Source organism: Lissotriton vulgaris, chromosome 10 (assembly GCF_964263255.1).
Source record: "Lissotriton vulgaris chromosome 10, aLisVul1.2, whole genome shotgun sequence".
Taxonomy (NCBI): domain Eukaryota; kingdom Metazoa; phylum Chordata; class Amphibia; order Caudata; family Salamandridae; genus Lissotriton; species Lissotriton vulgaris.
The window spans coordinates 876,543,278-876,562,740 of record NC_141698.1 but is presented as its reverse complement, the minus strand read 5'-3'; the positions used below and the strand labels follow the sequence as shown (position 1 = coordinate 876,562,740).

The 19,463-nt window shown below is 44.4% G+C and overlaps 1 protein-coding gene across 1 annotated transcript; it reads left to right on the top strand.

The window, feature by feature from the left end:
- The first annotated feature begins 18,578 nt into the window (after nucleotides 1-18,578).
- Nucleotides 18,579-19,220, top strand: LOC147688934 (general transcription factor II-I repeat domain-containing protein 2B-like). Its single transcript, XM_086939845.1, has one exon. It carries the CDS (start codon nucleotides 18,579-18,581, stop codon nucleotides 19,218-19,220), a length of 642 nt encoding a protein of 213 aa, XP_086795971.1.
- Nucleotides 19,221-19,463: the final 243 nt, after the last annotated feature.

Below are 19,463 nucleotides of genomic sequence, written 5' to 3'. Positions count from 1 at the left end.
GACGGTTAAAAGGTATAATACGCAGGAACGCAGTAAAGATAAATGGTCAAGGGCTGTTGTGTTTTCTACTCATGCAACATAAAGTGATTGATAAGAATCTGATATTCATGCCTATCAGCGACTAAGACAGCAGGCCGAGCCTCTTTTGCTCAACGGTTGCCTCATGGGACGAAGAAACGCCCTTTTTCTCGAAAAAGGAATATTTTACTTGCAGGACAGTTGTAAATTTCCCGGGAAAATACATTAGCCTGGAGCATTGTTAGTGATAAACTGTAAATGCATCTGGGTCCTTTGCTTTACAAGTCAGAGTGAGAAAAAAAAAGGTGGGGCTTTCATCATTTGGGAAAAAAAAATGTTCGAAAGCAATGAAAAGCGTTATTTTTAGGTCATATGACCAAGCCTTTCATCATTAGAATAACAAAAGTAAAATGAACCAATGAAAAGTTTTATTACCAAGTCACATGACCTGTTATGCTTACGTTACGCGCCGCGCTCTGGATCGCTTTCGGGAAGCTGCGCCTCGTGCACCGGAGCACTTCCGGGTGCGCTAACGCGACGCGTCATATGACGCATTACGCGACAACGCAGGTCCAGAATATAGTCAAAATGTCTCCACCAACCAGCGGTCGGAACACAACCCCTTTCAGTAGTCCAAAAGGTTCTGTAAAATGACAACAGAAGGGACAGGCAACAAGAACCATCACTCAAAAAAGGGGAGGGCAAGTTCTTTTCTACCGGGTCACGTTGGGGCTCCACCGGAACTGATCGAATTGGTAGTCTACAGTGTTTCTGGATGTTTCACATTGAAGCTGGCGTCAGCATGAGAGCACCCCGTGGCTACGTCGTGGCCATTCCGCGAGCAATCATGGCAGTCGCTCACCACCGGAAGTCTGCGGGAGTCGGGGGCCCCGGTGACTTTTGTAGAATCTTCAAGGCTGAGGGGACGCTTTCGGGAATGGGGTCCATGCCCTAGCAGTCAAGCGTCCGAGTTCCAAGGTGTCCCAGGGCCATTTTTAGTGGGCCAGGCCTAAATCCGAAGAGCCGGCCGACATTTTGAGAGTCCTGTGGCAGCCGCCTATCGCTGCACGGCAAGAGTGGGTGCAATTCAAGTGGATGGTGGGCGAGACGCTGTAGCCGCAAGAGCGGGCGCAACTCAGCTGGTTGCGTAAAGCGCTGGGGTGTACCTGAAAAACCTCCACCTGGGGAGGTGGGGGAGGCTCGTTCGCGCCGCCTCTCCCTTCTAGTGCATGGTCAGTGGCATCACTGATGACATCACTGATGACATCTCAAATGACATCACTGATGACATCACTGATGACATCTCAATTGACATCACTGATCACATTACTGATGATATCATTCATGTGATAATACGATGCACCTCTTCACACTCTAATATAACCTTTGATACACCCATTGTTAAACACAGACTACCATTCTTGAAACCATTGACACACCAATACCAGTTGCTACATACGCACACACTGATTGCTAGGTCTATACACACATCCAATCATTTACCCATAGAATCACTCATACATACAGTCAATCATCAATACAACACTATCATCTGCACTCAAACACCTATACAGACACTCACACTCTGCCACTCATCCATGGAATTACTCACACATCTAGTCAGTCATGCAAACAATCAATCACACTTTCATTTCCTCAACTATACATTTATACACACAACACCTTACTTATTCAAACATATACTAACACATACTTACTCTCTTAAACAATCACTGATACAAGTGCACAATGATCCATACAGCCACTCTCACAATCACTGGCTCTCATGTATAGTCATTTATATATGCCAACTCTCACATGCACTGTGTTTTACATATGTACTTACTTGGACATGTAGCACTGAGATATCCATTCACTCACCAACACACACATGCACACAGTCAACTGCCCATGAAACCTTGGTCGAAGTGCGCTTTACAAATAGGTTATAACATAACATAACATAACATACACCTGTTTCCAAATGCACTCTTGAACCCATACACCTAGTGAATCAACTGCTCAAAGATCTATGCACAGAGTCACACACCTCCCAGCCACCCACACATATACTCAGTCTCCCATACAAATACTTGGACAACCAATCAATAACCCATATAGCCAGTCATATAGCTACTGATTAACACATGCAGCAGCTTACACAACAACAGACATACTGATGCACACATTCAGAGAGTTTAGTCACTAACCCATGCATTCAGTAAGACAAAATGAATCCCTCATACAGTCAGTCATGCACCTACTAAATCCTTCATCCAGACACTTATACATCCACTCATTCTTCAATATGTAAAACAAATTTAAACTTTACAGAAACATACAGTCACTCGATGATGTCATCAGTGATGTCATCAGTGATGTCATTTGAGATGTCATCAGTGATGTCATCAGTGATGTCACTGACCATGTCATGAATGATGTAATATGTGACATGATCAGCAGTGGATTGCGGGTGCGCGATATATAGTTAGCGCAACTAACTATATATGCGAATTTCAATGGTTTTGTGCGAGTAAAATAAGGTTTTTTAAATGCTAATCCCTAACTATATATGGTCTATAACCCATGGTTTTTTCAGTGAATTTTCAAGGTTTTGTAAATGCTAATTCCTAACTATATATGGTCTATAACCTATGGTTTTTTCAGTGAAAATATATATATATATATATATATATATATATATATATATATATATATATATATATATATATATATTCACTGAAAAAAACATAGGTTTCAGACATGTTATAGTTAGGAATTAGCATTTTAAAAAACCTCAGAAATTCACTGAAAAAACCACAGGTTTCGTGGGGATTTTCTGAGGTTTTTTAAATGCTAATTCCTAACTATAACATGTCGGAAACCTGTGTTTTTTTCAGTGAATTTCAAAGGTTTTTTAAATGCTAATTCCTAACTATAACATGTCTGAAATCTATGTTTTTTCACCGAATTGTAAAGGTTTTGTAAATGACAATTTTTAAATATATTTATTCTATTTTTGTTTAAACTGTTTAATTTTAGATATTTTATTATTTAAATTACATTACATTGTGTGGCCCCCCTTCTTTTTATTTTTTTTGGTCCCTGGACCCCATCCCCTAGAGCCTGACCTGCAAATCTAAATGTATTCATTTTTTTTATAGGAATGGGATTCCTATGGAAGGAAATACAAGTTACTTGTAAGTATGCTTGGAACTACTTTTCAGGGTCACTGCTGGGCTAAAAGATGCAGCACTGTTTTCTCTCCTGATAACAAATAAATAAATCTGAATTCGTTCTTCGGATGACTTAAGGTGAATATTTTAAAGTTCGAAAACTGCACACTTAGAAGAATTTGCAACTGAAACCAGTCAATGTCAGCCTATGAAAGGAAATTCACTTAGCATGTAAATAGTGTTATTATTTATTTTTCTTACTCAGGGGTGGATCCTGGATCCAGCCCTGCTGCATCACCTCTAAACAGTTGAAAGAATGCAAATTCCCAAAGACATGCAGAAGCCCAAGACTCTTTTTTTTTTTATATCGCTAGAATGCGTGGATTATACACGCACCCCGGGATTTTACCCCAAAAAATAATAATTTGGGGCCAAGGGGGTCCTTGTGAAACCACCTGAGCAGACCTAGAGGGTCAGGGTGTGTCTACCCTCCCCCTTTTTACATTTTAAACTCACATTTCACACGCTTCTTCAGCCTCCTTTCTACCGAGGCATAAAATGGCTGCCAACAGTTTCAAGTTTTGAATGTTGACAAGCATTTGACAGCCAATTAGCATTCAGCGTGTGATCGGAAAGCTGCGCTTATGGTACGATGACAATAAGCGGAGTATCCGTATTCAATTTTTTTATGGGAATGGGGCCGCATGTCCCCCCTCCCGTGGTCAATTCTGGGCACCCAGGTCCCCACCCCCGGGGAATGGCTAATTATATATTAATATTTTATGGACGAAGGCTGCATAGCCCCCCTACTGAAGCCACTTCAATACCCCGGGGACCCCATTTCCCGGGGATGGCCTTTTTTTATTTATTATGGCCGTCACCGTTGGGGACCTTGCGAGGGTCTTCATTTCCCCCACTGTCCCACCGGCTCCCCGCCTCCTGTGGGAGCCGGTGTTCTATCGACATCCGAAGTCCATCTGTGTATGTACCACCTAGGAGTTGCCTTCACTTTGTGCATGCACGTTTGTGGTAGCCCATCTGTGTTAATATTACGTATGCGCACAATATGTCCCACCGTCTGGCTATGTACCCCTAACGCATTTCATTTTATTTGTGCATGCTCAATTACAACATGCCCAATCACAGCTCTCACACCCAGTGACATCATGCTCAACCAATCATCCTTCTACAAAGCATTTATAAGCTGCCAACCTTCTCAAACTTTTCCTATTCCTCAGTCACAGCCATTGATAGTGTCCGTATCCACTTCTTCGTAGGTGAGCACTTTTTTTAAGAATAATTAAATGAATTAATCTGAATGATCTTTAAATACAGCGTAAATGCACATTTTTATTTGATTTGACAATGTTGTTTTTAAACACGCTTTCCTACTTTTTTGTATAGTTAAATTTGACTTCGTAACTTTTGTTTCTGAGCAAATCACTTAGGGCCAGATGTAGGTGGCCATTTACCAGCCGGTAACGGCAGACCGGTAAATGGGTTTTTGGGATGTAGGGGGCCAATTTTACCGAATCGGTAAATTTACCGAATCGGTAAAATACTGAATCGGTATTTTTACCGATTCGGTAACTTCTAGATGTAGGTGGGACTCTTCTGAGTGCCAAAGGCCTTTCAGATTCGGTATTTTACCACCCAATCCAATTGGGTGGTAAAATACCGAATCCAGGTGTGCATGCACATGTGTGCATGCACACCTATGCCATGTGACAGACAGACATGCCCTTAGGGCATGTCTGTGTGCCACATGGCACACATGCCTGTATTTGGGGTGCTAGAGGGTGTCAAAGTGACACCCCCTGCACCCTTGCTGGAATCGGTATTTACAGAATCGGTAAATACCGAATCTTAATGATTCGGTATTTACCGATTCTGTAATACCTACATCCCCCCCACTCTATTTTACCACTTCTTAAATACCGAATCGGTAAAATTTGGTATTTAAGAAGTGGTAAAATAAAATTACCTACATCTAGGCCCAAATGCTGCCGCCTTCAATTTTGTTAGCAGTGCGCCACGTGCTGCTTCCTCCCCATGCAGTGCACATGTAATCGATTGGTTTTTGTATTTTAGCACGCTCCCCATGTTTTTTAATAACGTTAAACTTGATTTCTTATCCTTTGTTCTGTGCAAATCAGTTAATCCTGCCACGTTTCTTTAATTTGCCAAGCGCCACGTGGCCCTTCCCACATCAGTGTGCTATGTACTGTTCAAGTTAATGCGATTAGTTTTTCTCATGTAAGTAGTGCGTTACTTGCCCCATGCATTGCAAAAGTAATGTTTTCGGCAATAGTATATTTTAGCACGATTTCCAGCTCTTATACCTCAAATATCTTACCTTGGAAGGCGATGTTTCTAGGCAAATCATTTAATCCTGCCGCCTTCAATTTTGTAAGTAGTGTGCCACATGCTGCTTCCTCCTCATGCAATGCACATGTAATCAATTGACCAATGTTGAATTTTAGCACGCTCTTCATGTTTTTTAATAACGTTAAACTTGATTTGCTATCCTTAGTTCTGTGCAAATCACTTAATCCTGCCAAATTTCTTTAATTTGCCAAGCGCCACCTGGCTGCTCCCGCAACAGTGTGCTACGTGCTGTTCAACTTAATGCGATGTCGGTTTTCTCGTGTAAGTAGTGCGTCATGTGCCCCATGCATTGCAAAAGTAATGTTTTCGGCAATAGTGTATTTTAGCATGCTTTCCAGCTCTTATACCTCCAATATCTTACCTAGGTAGGCGATGTTTCTATGCAAATCACTTAATCCTGCTTCCTTTAATTTTGTAAGTAGTGCGCCACCTGTTGCTTTCTCCCCATGCAGTTCACATGTAATCGATCGAATGTTGTATTTTACAACGCTCTCCAAGTTTATTAATAACCTTAAACATTATACAGATATCTCAAGCATGAGATGTACTGGTCGCCACAAGCTGTTTATTCATGCCCATGCACTATACCAGATGGTGGTCAACCACTCGACATACCAGATCCACTGACTGCTCTCCATATGCTATCAGATCAAGGCCAGGAGTTTGTAAATTAAGTGAGTGACCAATCTCGGCCTAACATTTGTATAATGCAATGCTATTTCCTATTTTGCTTGCCAATTATAACCTCTGATGATTGCTTTTCAACCCCAATCCTATAGAGAACAAATGTTTTCATGTACATTAAAATTAATCTTGGACATATGTACAACATATACATTTTTAACTCTTGTTTCAGTTTGCAGAATGTTACATAAATCAGCAGCAAATTGCAGAGGTTGATAAAAAGTATAGCCTCCTCTTCCAGCTGATTACACCGATTTCTCAAATATGGCATTTACTAGTTGTCTGAACCATGGAGATTCACACATTTTTAACGGATAACGATAAGGTAAATACTCTCAATATGAGTAGTCGACGAAGTTAAAAAGTAACAGATATAAGTACTTGAGGGTTTTTTGGTATCAGATAATGTCCGATTCACATTTGTATGGATGAGTCTGATACAGGGTGGATCTCTGTATAACTAATGGATGAGTAGGTATTAGGATGGCATACAAAGCTCTCAATCTTCTTACTTTTTCTCTTAAAGGGTTACAAATTGGGGACGAATATTAGGCTGTGCAGTAGAGGTTGACGGTGTTGCTCCACTGGTACTTGGGCCTTCTCATGAAGCAGAAGGAGCCTCTCTCAATATCCTTAACTCTTCCCTTCCAAAGTTGACCAGATTCTTAGTCTGCAAGTCCTTCCGCTTACTTGCAGTTCCACACCAGTACTCTTTATTGGGGTCTCCTCTTGAAAGCAGTCTTGCATATCCGGCAAGTAACAAACTAAAGCAGAGTTCAAGTTGTGAACTCTGTTGGCCACAGTGTTTACACAAGGTAAGCAGAGAGGCCTAGATATTCAATACTTCCAATTAAATGTTTTAGAAATAATAGAGCTTATTTACAAACTCCTTGCGCCACTTTTGCGTCACTTTTAACATGAGAAAAGTAACACAAAAGTGCCACAAGAGTTTTGTAAATAAGCTCCAAAAAATATTATCCTGCATTATGACTTCATCTCTCACCTAATTCTGTCTCATCTGTGAATCATTTTAAAGACCTGTTCATCTGAAATATAAATATGACGCACTGGGCACTTTTATACAGACACCCTTTGAATGCAAGCCTATAAGATAAGTGAAATCTATCAGGTACACTGCACACATTAAAAAAATAGAAAATATCGTCAAGTGTTACTTTGACTTGTAATGTGTGACCTCAGTTAGTCACATCGATCTAATTTTAAACACCAATTTTCTTTTTTGTTTTGCAGATTTACTACACTACTTCTATTGGAGTCCATATTATATGTTGTTTGTTATATTGTTTTGTTAAAGTTATGGTTCTAGTTATTTATTATATTGTTATCATTTAGTTATACTTCCAGTTATTTATTGTTTTAATAAAAGTTAATTTAAAAAGTACATACGTCTTTTTTTGTGTGGGGGTAGCAGTCCACAATAGAAATGATATTTATAATTTGAAGTACAATTCTGGGGCTAGTTCTTCACCAGATCTTTACCAGAATGTATAGATACAATTTACAGTTACAACGCAAAAGAATAAAAAGTACAACGCCATTAGCAACATAGTGTGGTAAACTTACAATCTCTGTGCTCACGTAAGTGTTCCATGTACTGTTACTATGGTAACAGGCAGAAAGCAGTTTGGGGGTAGGGTTAAAAGTTACTGGCTGTACAGAAACCGTTATATTTATGCTTAATCCTCTACATGACAGAAAGGAAAGCAAAGTAAAACAAAACACTGTGTACCAGATTTACAACCCCCTTGCACCACTTTCGCATCCCAACCCCCCTACAAAATTACAAGTCTGTGAGCCTCAACAACCCCCCTCAAGCTCCGGGAATCACCACCCCTAGGAATTTGTTTATTACCGGAGGCAGACTGCCTGGCCCCCCGCCTTGTGCCCTCGAGGGCCCTAGAAACTACTACGTCCGGCTCCTGCAGTGTCCCGGGGTGCCTACCCCCGCTATACTACTGTTTGCTTTGACAGAGCAGGACTCTCACGACTCCCGCCCTCCCATAGCAAACATAGTTTGCATTTTGAAAGACTGAGCAGTGAAATCTATTCTCACTTTCAAAATCCAAAGCAGATTGCCTTTCCATAATTAAATTAGCATCTACCCATGCAAAAAAGCAATACTGGCTCCCGAAGAAAGCAAAAGTTCATCACACAATGCTGCTAAAAAAACAGCAAGAGTGCTCGACTTCTCAGTATAGTACCTTATCCTACATAATGTTATTTTCAATCACACTCTGATAACCAACAAGAATCATGCTTTAAAAATCAAAAACATGCACCCTAGTTTCCTGTGTAGAATGATGTCAAACAACCAATCATTTATTTTCTCTTTTTAATTTCACTCTTCCCCCAAACTCCCTTTGTCTATTCTAACATATGCAAAAAGCAGAAATGGAACTACTCTAATCTATTTTGTCCACAGATTGAGAAAGCTAGGAAAAAATGTGAATACATCTGTTGCTACTTTTTCAGAAACTATAGAATAGTGTCCATATACCACAAAAATCTGCGTTTCAATATGCATGGCATCTATAGGAGAGATGCTGTACATTTTACAGATGAAGGGAACAGAGTCTTTCTCATGAACTTTAGACTCTGCATTGGTACTTACTTGTAAGTACTAAAATCTCTCAATCAACACAAGGGCTCTTTTTAGAGCCACCCAGCATCTATACACATAAGCTTGATGAATATCTCAAAAATACATGCTTCTTTTTTTTTGGCGGTACAAAAGGGGGTGGTAATGGACGGAGCATCTGAACCAATCAAACACTCACACCCAGTCAAAAGATCTGGATTTAATCCATCACCGTTCTTTAGCCCACTCTGCCACCCCAGTTCAGACATGGCTATATGTAAATCAGTCTGACCCTGTGCCTCATGGGAACAGTCCAGCCCGAACTGCCAAGCCATGCCTTCCCTGGACCGGAAACAAGCTTCCGAGGACCGGTTTCTGGCATTCCAGCCATCTTCAGCCCGGCTTGCTTGAATCCAGTGGCAAAGTGAGCAAGGGACTCACGTATGAGCATACCCTGCCACACTTATGGCAGCCAAAAGCGGTACAAAAGGGGGTGGTAATGGACGGAGCATCTGAACAAATCAAACACTCACACCCAGTCAAAAGATCTGGGTTTAATCCGTCACTGTTCTTTAGCCCACTCTGCCACCCCAGTTCAGACATGGCTATATGCAAATCAGTCTGACCCTGTGCCTCATGGGAACAGTCCAGCCCGAACTGCCAAGCCATGCCTTCCCTGGACCGGAAACAAGCTTCCGAGGACCGGTTTCTGGCATTCCAGCCATCTTCAGCCCGGCTTGCTTGAATCCAGTGGCAAAGGGAGCAACGGACTCATGTCTGAGCATACCCTGCCACACTTATGGCGGCCAAAAGCGGTACAAAAGGGGGTGGTATGGACAGAGCATCTGAACCAATCAAACACTCACACCCAGTCAAAAGATCTGGGTTTAATCCATCACCGTTCTTTAGCCCACTCTGCCACCCCAGTTCAGACATGGCTATATGCAAATCAGTCTGACCCTGTGCCTCATGGGAACAGTCCAGCCCGAAATGCCAAGCCATGCCTTCCCTGGACCGGAAACAAGCTTCGGAGGACCGGTTTCTGGCATTCCAGCCGTCTTCAGCCCGGCTTGCTTGAATCCAGTGGCAAAGTGAGCAAGGGACTCACAACTGAGCATACCCTGCCACACTTATGGCGGCCAAAAGCGGTGCAAAAGGGGGTGGTAATGGACGGAGCAACGGAACCAATCAAACACTCACACCCAGTCAAAAGATCGGGTTTAATCCATCAACGTTCTTTAGCCCACTCTGCCACCCCAGTTCAGACATGGCTATATGCAAATCAGTCTGACCCTGTGCCTCATGGGAACAGTCCAGCCCGAACTGCCAAGCCATGCCTTCCCTGGACCGGAAACAAGCTTGCGAGGACCGGTTTCTGGCATTCCAGCCGTCTTCAGCCCGGCTTGCTTGAATCCAGTGGCAAAGTGAGCAAGAGACTCACGTCTGAGCATACCCTGCCACACTTATGGCGGCCAAAAGCGGTACAAAAGGGGGTGGTGATGGACGGACCATCTGAATCAATCAAACACTCACACCCAGTCAAAAGATCTGGGTTTAATATATCACCGTTCTGTAGCCCACTCTGCCACCCCAGTTCAGACATGGCTATATGCAAATCAGTCTGACCCTGTGCCTCATGGGAACAGTCCAGCCCGAACTGCCAAGCCATGTCTTCCCTGGACCGGAAACAAGCTTCCGAGGACTGGTTTCTGGCATTCCAGCCGTCTTCAGCCCGGCTTGAGAAAGGGACTCATGTCTGAGTATACCCTGTTGTAAATATTTTTGTCCACCCTAAGCGTGGAAGGGTATACTCAGATGTGAGTCCCTTGCTCATTGCACCATCAGGATTCAAGCAAGCCGGGCCGAAGAGGCTGAAATGCCAGAAACCGGTCCCCGGTAGCTTGTTTCCTTCCCAGTGTAAGAATTGGCTTTTGTAGTTTGGTTTGCCCTGTTCCCATCATGCACTGGGACAGGAACAGACTAATTTGCATACAGCCAGGTTCTGAAACTGGGATGGTGCAGTGAGCTAAAAAACGGTGTTGGATCTAGCCCTGATCTCTTGACTGGGTGAGAGTATTCTGTTTAATTCAGAGACTCTGTCCCTCACCACCCCTTGTTGTAAATATTTTTGTCCACCCTAAGCGTGGAAGGGTATACTCAGATGTGAGTCCCTTGCTCATTGCACCATCAGGATTCAAGCAAGCCGGGCCGAAGAGGCTGAAATGCCAGAAACCGGTCCCTGGTAGCTTGTTTCCTTCCCAGTGTAAGAATTGGCTTTTGTAGTTTGGTTTGCCCTGTTCCCATCATGCACTGGGACAGGAACAGACTAATTTGCATACAGCCAGGTTCTGAAACTGGGATGGTGCAGTGAGCTAAAAAACGGTGTTGGATCTAGCCCTGATCTCTTGACTGGGTGAGAGTATTCTGTTTAATTCAGAGACTCTGTCCCTCACCACCCCTTGTTGTAAATATTTTTGTCCACCCTAAGCGTGGAAGGGTATACTCAGATGTGAGTCCCTTGCTCATTGCACCATCAGGATTCAAGCAAGCCGGGCCGAAGAGGCTGAAATGCCAGAAACCGGTCCCCGGTAGCTTGTTTCCTTCCCAGTGTAAGAATTGGCTTTTGTAGTTTGGTTTGCCCTGTTCACATCATGCACTGGGACAGGAACAGACTAATTTGCATACAGCCAGGTTCTGAAACTGGGATGGTGCAGTGAGCTAAAAAACGGTGTTGGATCTAGCCCTGATCTCTTGACTGGGTGAGAGTATTCTGTTTAATTCAGAGACTCTGTCCCTCACCACCCCTTGTTGTAAATATTTTTGTCCACCCTAAGCGTGGAAGGGTATACTCAGATGTGAGTCCCTTGCTCATTGCACCATCAGGATTCAAGCAAGCCGGGCCGAAGAGGCTGAAATGCCAGAAACCGGTCCCCGGTAGCTTGTTTCCTTCCCAGTGTAAGAATTGGCTTTTGTAGTTTGGTTTGCCCTGTTCCCATCATGCACTGGGACAGGAACAGACTAATTTGCATACAGCCAGGTTCTGAAACTGGGATGGTGCAGTGAGCTAAAAAACGGTGTTGGATCTAGCCCTGATCTCTTGACTGGGTGAGAGTATTCTGTTTAATTCAGAGACTCTGTCCCTCACCACCCCTTGTTGTAAATATAGGACTGTTTCCATGAGGCACAGGGTCAGACTGATTTGCATGTAGCCATGTCTGAACTGGGGTGGCAGAGTGGGTTAAAGAACGGTGATGGATTAAACCAAGATCTTTTGCCTGGGTGTGAGTGTTTGATTGATTCAGATGCTCCGTCCATCACCACTTCCTTTTGTACCGCTTTTGGCCACCATAAGTGTGGCAGGGTATGCTCAGACGTGAGTCTCTTGCTCACTTTGCCACTGGATTCAAGCAAGCCGGGCTGAAGACAGCTGGAATGCCAGAAACTGGTCCTTGGAAGCTTGTTTCCGGTCCAGGGAAGACATGGCTTGGCAGTTCGAGCTAGACTGTTCCCATGAGGCACAGGGTCAGACTGATTTGCATATAGCCATGTCTGAACTGGGGTGGCAGAGTGGGCTAAAGAACGGTGATGGATTAAACCCAGATCTTTTGACTGGGTGTGAGTGTTTGATTGATTCAGATGCTCCGTCCATCACCACCCCCTTTTGTACCGTCTTTTTTTTGGCGGCAAAATGCGCGGATCCTACGTGCATCCCGTGACACTTTTTTTAAAACGAAAAATACTATCTTACTTTTTTGGTCCTACGGGTCCTTATGTGACCCCTTAGCAGGCCTAGGGGGTCAGGGTGTGTCTACCCTGCCCCCTTTTTACATGTTCCGCATATATTTCAATGACTTCCTCAGCCTCGCTTCTACCGAGGCACAAAATGGCTGCCAACAGTTCCTGATTTAGAATGTTTACAAACGCTTTACAGCCAATTTGAATTGAGCGCGTGATCGGGACCGTTCGCTTATCCTACGAGGCCAATCCTCGCACAATCTGCGGATCCTCCGGGTCCATAGATATATAAATGACTTTAACCATAATTTTCAAAGAAACTACTGAACAGATTGACACCAGATATGCGAAAGGTACAAGTCGGAACGGAGGACTACCTCTCTGCCAAATTTAGTGTAATTCCGTTCAGCCGTGCGAGCTGTAGCCGTAGCTAAAGGTCCCATGGGAAATTGCATGGGGAAAACACGTTTTGTGACCCCCTTTATTCTCGGCCTCCGCTTCACCAATCACCCCCAAACTTTCAGGGAAGGAGCGGAACTGAGCTGAACAAAAGTTTGGAATTTAAAGAAGATTCATCAATCGACGCCAAAGTTATTGCCAATATAATGTTGCGGATTTCCTATGGATAATAGGTCCTAACTATAACTGCCTACTGGCGACCGCCAGTAGGTAATATATATATATATACACACATACGTATATATGTGTACATATATATATATATCCAAAGCACAGTTTGCCTGCAATGGAGGACCCACGAGCAAAGTAAGTTTTGTCTTCAAATCTTTATTGGGAGCTGCAGCAAAATGGATGAAAATACAGCAACAGCATGTTCAGTCCAGCCTTACGCGTTTCGTGCATATCACTTCCTCAGAGGCACGGACTTCAAATCAAAGGCATAGCAGTTTGTTGGCTTTAACATAGCAATTAAGCCCCCGCCTCAGTGGGCACGGCCACCCCGGTGGCCTGATGGGATCTGTAGTGCCATCTCTTCCTTCAGTGAGTTGTGTGCCTTTAAGAGTCTCAGTCGATAATTAAACCACAATGGGGTTTGCTGCAAAACACCTCACAACGTAGATGTCATTACCTTCCAACAAAAGCCCCTTGCTCCCAATGTTGGTGGCGTTGTAAAGCGTCTTCATTGGTGGGCTGACAGACCCAGGGCTGACTCTGCGGCTCAGGCAGGCCGCAAACATCCAAAGCACAGTTTGCCTGCAATGGAGGACCCACGAGCAAGGTAAGTTTTGGCTTCAAATCTTTATTGGGAGCAGCAGCGAAATGGATGCAAATACAGCAACAGCATGTTCAGTCCAGCCTTACGCGTTTGGTGCATATCACTTCCTCAGAGGCACGGACTTCAAATCAAAGGCACAGCAGTTTGTTGGCTTTCACATAGCAATTAAGCCCCCGCCTCAGTGGGTGCGGCCACCCCGGTGGCCCGATGGTATCTGTAGTGCCATCTCTTCCTTCAGTGAGTTGTGTGCCTTTAAGAGTCTCAGTGGATAATAAAACCACTGTGGGGTTTGCTGCAAAAAACCTCACAACGTAGCTGTCATTACCTTCCAACAAAAGCCTCTTGCTCCCAATGTCGGTGGCATTGTAAAGCGTCTCCGTTGGTGGGCTGACACAGCCCCAAGGCTGACTCCGCGGCTCAGGCAGGCCGCAAACCTCCAAAGCACAGTTTGCCTGTAATGGAGGACCCACGAGCAAGGTAAGTTTTGGCTTTAAATCTTTATTGGGAGCAGCAGCGCAATGGATGCAAATACAGCAACAGAATGTTCAGTCTAGCCTTACGTGTTTCGTGCATATTAAGCATGGGCTGAAAATTCGTTCTGCTCGCGGAATTTGCGGATTTTCCGCGATTTCGCAATCCGCGAAGCTAGTGAAATCGCGGTAAAATCCGCGAATCAGCGGGGACGAATTTTCAGCCAAGCATTTACAGGGTTACAGCAGCAGGTGCAAAAGTTGAAGCTAATTTTTTGTAACCTTTTACAAAAGGGTTACAAAGAAATTAACTTTAACTTGGGCACCTGCTGCTGTAAGCCTGTAAGTGCTTCCTGGCGCCTCGTTGCCTACTTGCAACTATTCTCTGACCCTGCTCTGACCCTTGAAGCAGGGTCAGAGAATAGTTACAAGTAGGCAATGAGGCGCCTGTCACGAAAATTAAACCTCAACAGGAAGCACTGACAGATATAAAAACAAGCATTTGCAATGCAATAGGTCTCGTATTAGGAAAGTTTGAGCTATTGGTCTTGTAAATGACATTTTTTTTTATTTATGTGTTGGTTTTGAAAATAGCTAAATTAATATCTTTGTCATTTACAATGCCAATAGTTATAACTTTCGCAAATGTGACACCTTATAGCATTTGTAATGCAACATGTTTTGTATTTACGTGACTTAGCTGTATTGATATTACAAATTACAATGGCTTTTAATTTTTTTAAATAATTAATACTTAAATAAAAGTGATTTTAATTTATAATGGCAATAGCTTAAATTTTTGTAAATAACTTTTCTGAAGATTATGTTCAGTGTATTTTATTGTGACGAAAATCCAAGAACAGAAGTGAAATATTAACATCTTTTTGTGACATTTGTAATAAAGTTTGAAACATTGAGAGAACATATTTGAACCAGTTGTTGTTGAATGGTCTGCAGATTGATGCTGGGGTGGCGCTAAGTGGTGCTATGGTGGTGCTGAGTGGTGCTGTGGTGATGCTGAGTGGTGCTGTGGTGGTGTTGAGTGATACTGGGATGGTGCTGAGTGATGCTGTGGTGGTGCTGAGTGATGGTGTGGTGGTGCTGAGTGGTGCTGTGGTGGTGCTGAGTGATAATGTGGTGGTGCTGAGTGATGCTGTGGTGGTGCTGAGTGATGGTGTGGTGGGGCTGAGTGGTGCTGGTTTGGCGCTGAGTGGTGCTGTGGTGGTGCTGAGTGGTGCTGTGGTGGTGCTGAGTGATGCTGTGGTGGTGCTGAGTGGTGCTGTGGTGGTGCTGAGTGATGCTGTGGTCGTGCTGAGTGATGCTGTGGTGGTGCTGGGGTGGTGCTGAGTGGTGCTGTGATGGTGCTGAGTGATGCTGTGGTGGTGCTGAGTGGTGCTGTGGTGGTGCTGAGGGATAATGTGGTGGTGCTGAGTGATGCTGTGGTGGTGCTGAATGATGGTGTGGTGGGGCTGAGTGGTGCTGTGGTGGTGCTGATTGGTGCTGTGGTGGTGCTGAGTAATGCTGTGGTGGTGCTGAGTGGTGCTGTGGTGGTGCTGAGTGATAATGTGGTGGTGCTGAGTGATGCTGTGTTGGTGCTGAGTGATGGTGTGGTGGGGCTGAGTGGTGCTGTTTTGGCGCTGAGTGGTGCTGTGGTGGTGCTGAGTGGTGCTGTGGTGGTGCTGAGTGATGCTGTGGTGGTGCTGAGTGGTGCTGTGGTGGTGCTGAGTGATGCTGTGGTGGTGCTGAGTGATGCTGTGGTGGTGCTGAGTGGTGCTGTGGTGGTTCTGAGTGATAATGTGGTGGTGCTGAGTGATAATATGGTGGTGCTGAGTAATGCTGGGGTAGCGCTGAGTGATGATGTGGTGATGCAGAGGGCAGAAAGGCACAAAAAGCAGTCTAACAAAGGGCAGAAGGGCAGAAAAACAAGGGAAAAACGAGTCTAACTCTAACAGAGGGCAGAAGGGCACAAAAAACCAGGCTAACAGAGGACAGAAGGGCAGAAAAACAAGGGAAAAATGAGTCTAACAGAGGGCAGAAGGGCACAAAAAACGAGTCTAACAGGGGGCAGAAGGGCAGAAAAACTAGGGAAAAACAAGTCTAACAGAGAGCAGAAGGGCAGAAAAACAAGGGAAAAACGAGTCTAACAGAGGGCAGAAGGGCACAAAAAACGAGTCTAACAGGGGGCAGAATGAATCCCGCCTTGCGTGTTTGTCTACGAAGATGCCACCTTTTTGTGCAATACCTCTATTCAACTGGAGTACTTTCTACTGTCTAATCTAGGGGTCCCCAAACTACGGCCCCCGGGCCACATCCGGCCCGTCTAATAAACTGGAGTGGCCCCCTTAACGATCCCAAACAATCATTTGCTTCTTGTCTCATGCAGATACACATATTCCTCACTTCCAGGTAGCAGGTGGTTGGTGGTCCAGTTCCAGGCGACCCTAAACCGCCGGGCGTCTCACAGCGCTTCTGGGGGAAATCGCTTAACACAGAAGTTCCCGCCAACACAGAGCTTTGGATTGATGCCTGTCCTTTGCCTGCTTCTACGCAAGTAAGAACCGTGTTTTCTGAGGCCATGTGTTCGCGACCTATACTGAGGTACCATGACACCGCGCAGCATCGCTATTTTGTGTTTGTTTTGACACTGCGCTAGAGCGCTATTCTGGATTTGTTTTGACACCACGCTGGAGCGCTTTACTTGGGGTTTTGGTTGTTTGCTTGGGCACCGCGTTGGGGCTCTATCCTGAGTTTGTTTTGGCACCGCGTTGGAGCGCTTTACTTGTGGTTTGTTTTGGCACCACGCTGGAGCTCTTTACTTTCAGTTTGTGACAAAGTGCTGGGGCACTTATGTGAATACCTTGGACACCGCGCTGGAGTGCTTTGATTACGCGCTGGGGCGCTTATCTTTTTTCATTTCTACACAGGAGCACTGTTTTCTAACTAACCACTATAGATGACTTCTACTCACTGGGTGTTCCTAAGCTCAAGGTAAACACTGTTAACCGCATGTGCACAAGATGTAAACATAAAGAGGGCTATATCTGTGCCCATTGTAATCAGGTCTCCCTTACTTCCCCTACCAGCCCGAGAAGAACGGAAGAAAGACAGACAACAAAATGTCGAAACTGTTGGGGAAACGGAAAATAGATTCAGAGTGCAGAGTTTTTAAACAGCAGTGGACAGATGACTATTTTTTTGTCCAGTGCAAGGAAAAGGCAGTTTGTTTAATCTGCAAAAAGACAGTGGCGGTGTTTAAAGAATTTAATATCCGCCAACACTATGAAACCTGCCATGGAGGGCAGTATGCTAGCTTGCTGGGCCAAGTGAGGAGAGACAAGGTGGCTAAGCTACAAAATGGATTTGCCGCCCAGCAGAGTACAATGCTACGCCAAACACAGGCGAACCTATCATCCGTTCGGGCCAACTTCAAGGTAGCTAAACTGATTGCAAGCTGTGGAAAGTCGTTCAGTGATAAGGAGTTTGTCAAGAAGTGTTTGAACGCTGTCGCGGAGGAGGTGTGTTTGAACAAGAAAGATGCCCTGAACGCGGTGAGTCTGTCCGCATCTACAGTTACCAGGCGAATTGAAGAAATGGGACATAATGTACATATCCAGCTCAAAGAGAAAGCTAAAGATTTTGAGTGTTTTGCATTGGCAATGGATGAGAGCAATGATGTGCAGGACACAGCACAACTGCTGATTTTTATTCGGGGAGTTAATTCAACTTTTGAAGTGTCTGAGGAGCTGGCAGCTCTACAAAGTCTTACTGATACTACGACAGGAGAGGATATTTTTTGTAAAGTACGCCAAACAATGGAAGAGTTGGATTTAGACTGGGCTAAGCTGGCTAGCATCACAACGGACGGTGCTTCGAATATGCTTGGTGCGTCGCGGGGGCATAAAAAGAGAAATGTAGGAACAAGGTCTCACCCCCCACTACAAGTCTACTTCCTGATTCACCAGCAAGCACTGTGCTGCAAAGTTCTGAAGTGGGAATCTGTCATGAAGGTGGTTGTGTCTTGCATAATCTTTATCAGAGCAAACGGACTAAAACACAGGCAGTTCCAAGCTTTTCTATCCGAGCTGGAGTCTGCCCATGGAGTCATGCTTTACCACGCTGAAGTCAGATAGTTAAGCCGGGGTAGAATTTTGAAGCGCTTCTACGAGCTGCTACCCAAAATCAACCCCTTTCTCCTGACAAAGGGAAAAACTGTCCCAGATCTGATAGACACAGAATGGAAATGGAACCTTGCCTTTTTAACAGATGTGACAGAAATGTTAAACGGCCTCAATTTACAGCTCGAAGGCAAGGGAAAATTAATCAGTGACATGTATTCCCACGTCAAAGCATTTGAGTTTAAAATGGCACTGCTTGTTGGACAAATGCAAAAACAAGACATCACCCATCTCCCTGCTCCTCGGAGCCTCTCAGCTGAGGAGCCACCGGTCCCGTTTCCAACCAAGAAGTGCAAGGACGTACTGGAAACGCTGAGAGCAGAGTTCAGTATGCGGTTCCATGAGCTTCATGCCCACGTTAAAGAAATGTGCATATTCCAGAACCCTTTTGCTGCCGACATTAATGGCACCATGCCTTCTCTTCAATTTGAACTGACTGAGTTGCAGACCTGTGATGTGCTGAAAGACGTATTCAAGCCCAACTGCCTCATAGAGTACTATGCTTCCCTCCCAAACGAGACCTACCCCAACATCAGACAGCACGCTGTGAAGATGTCCACAAATTTTGGGAGCACATATATCTGTGAGCAAACTTTTGCATGCATGAAGCTGATAAAAAATCCGACAAGATCAAGACTCTCAGATCAACACCTGCATCAGTCTCTGAGACTGGCTGTAACTGGAATGGAACCTGACATCAATCTCCTCACCAGTCAGAAGCAAGCCCACAGCTCACACTGATATGGTAAGCCTGCTGATTTCAGTAACTATGAATATGAAAAAATGTCAGTATAGTAATGCTCTTTTTATAGGCAACATGTTTCTTGAACAGTGATGTCACATACAAAATGAGACTGCAGCATGTCATCTGCTGATGGGCTGCTTGTGTTATTTTTATCTGCCATTCCTGAAGGGCCTGCATGCTTCCAGGACCACCCTAAAGTCAGCCTGTTTATTACAATTATTCTGTATTAATGTTATTTC

Excerpts from the sequence above, each read along its gene's own strand:
- LOC147688934 (XM_086939845.1), top strand. The coding sequence starts at position 18,579 with ATGTTAAACGGCCTCAATTTACAGCTCGAAGGCAAGGGAAAATTAATC.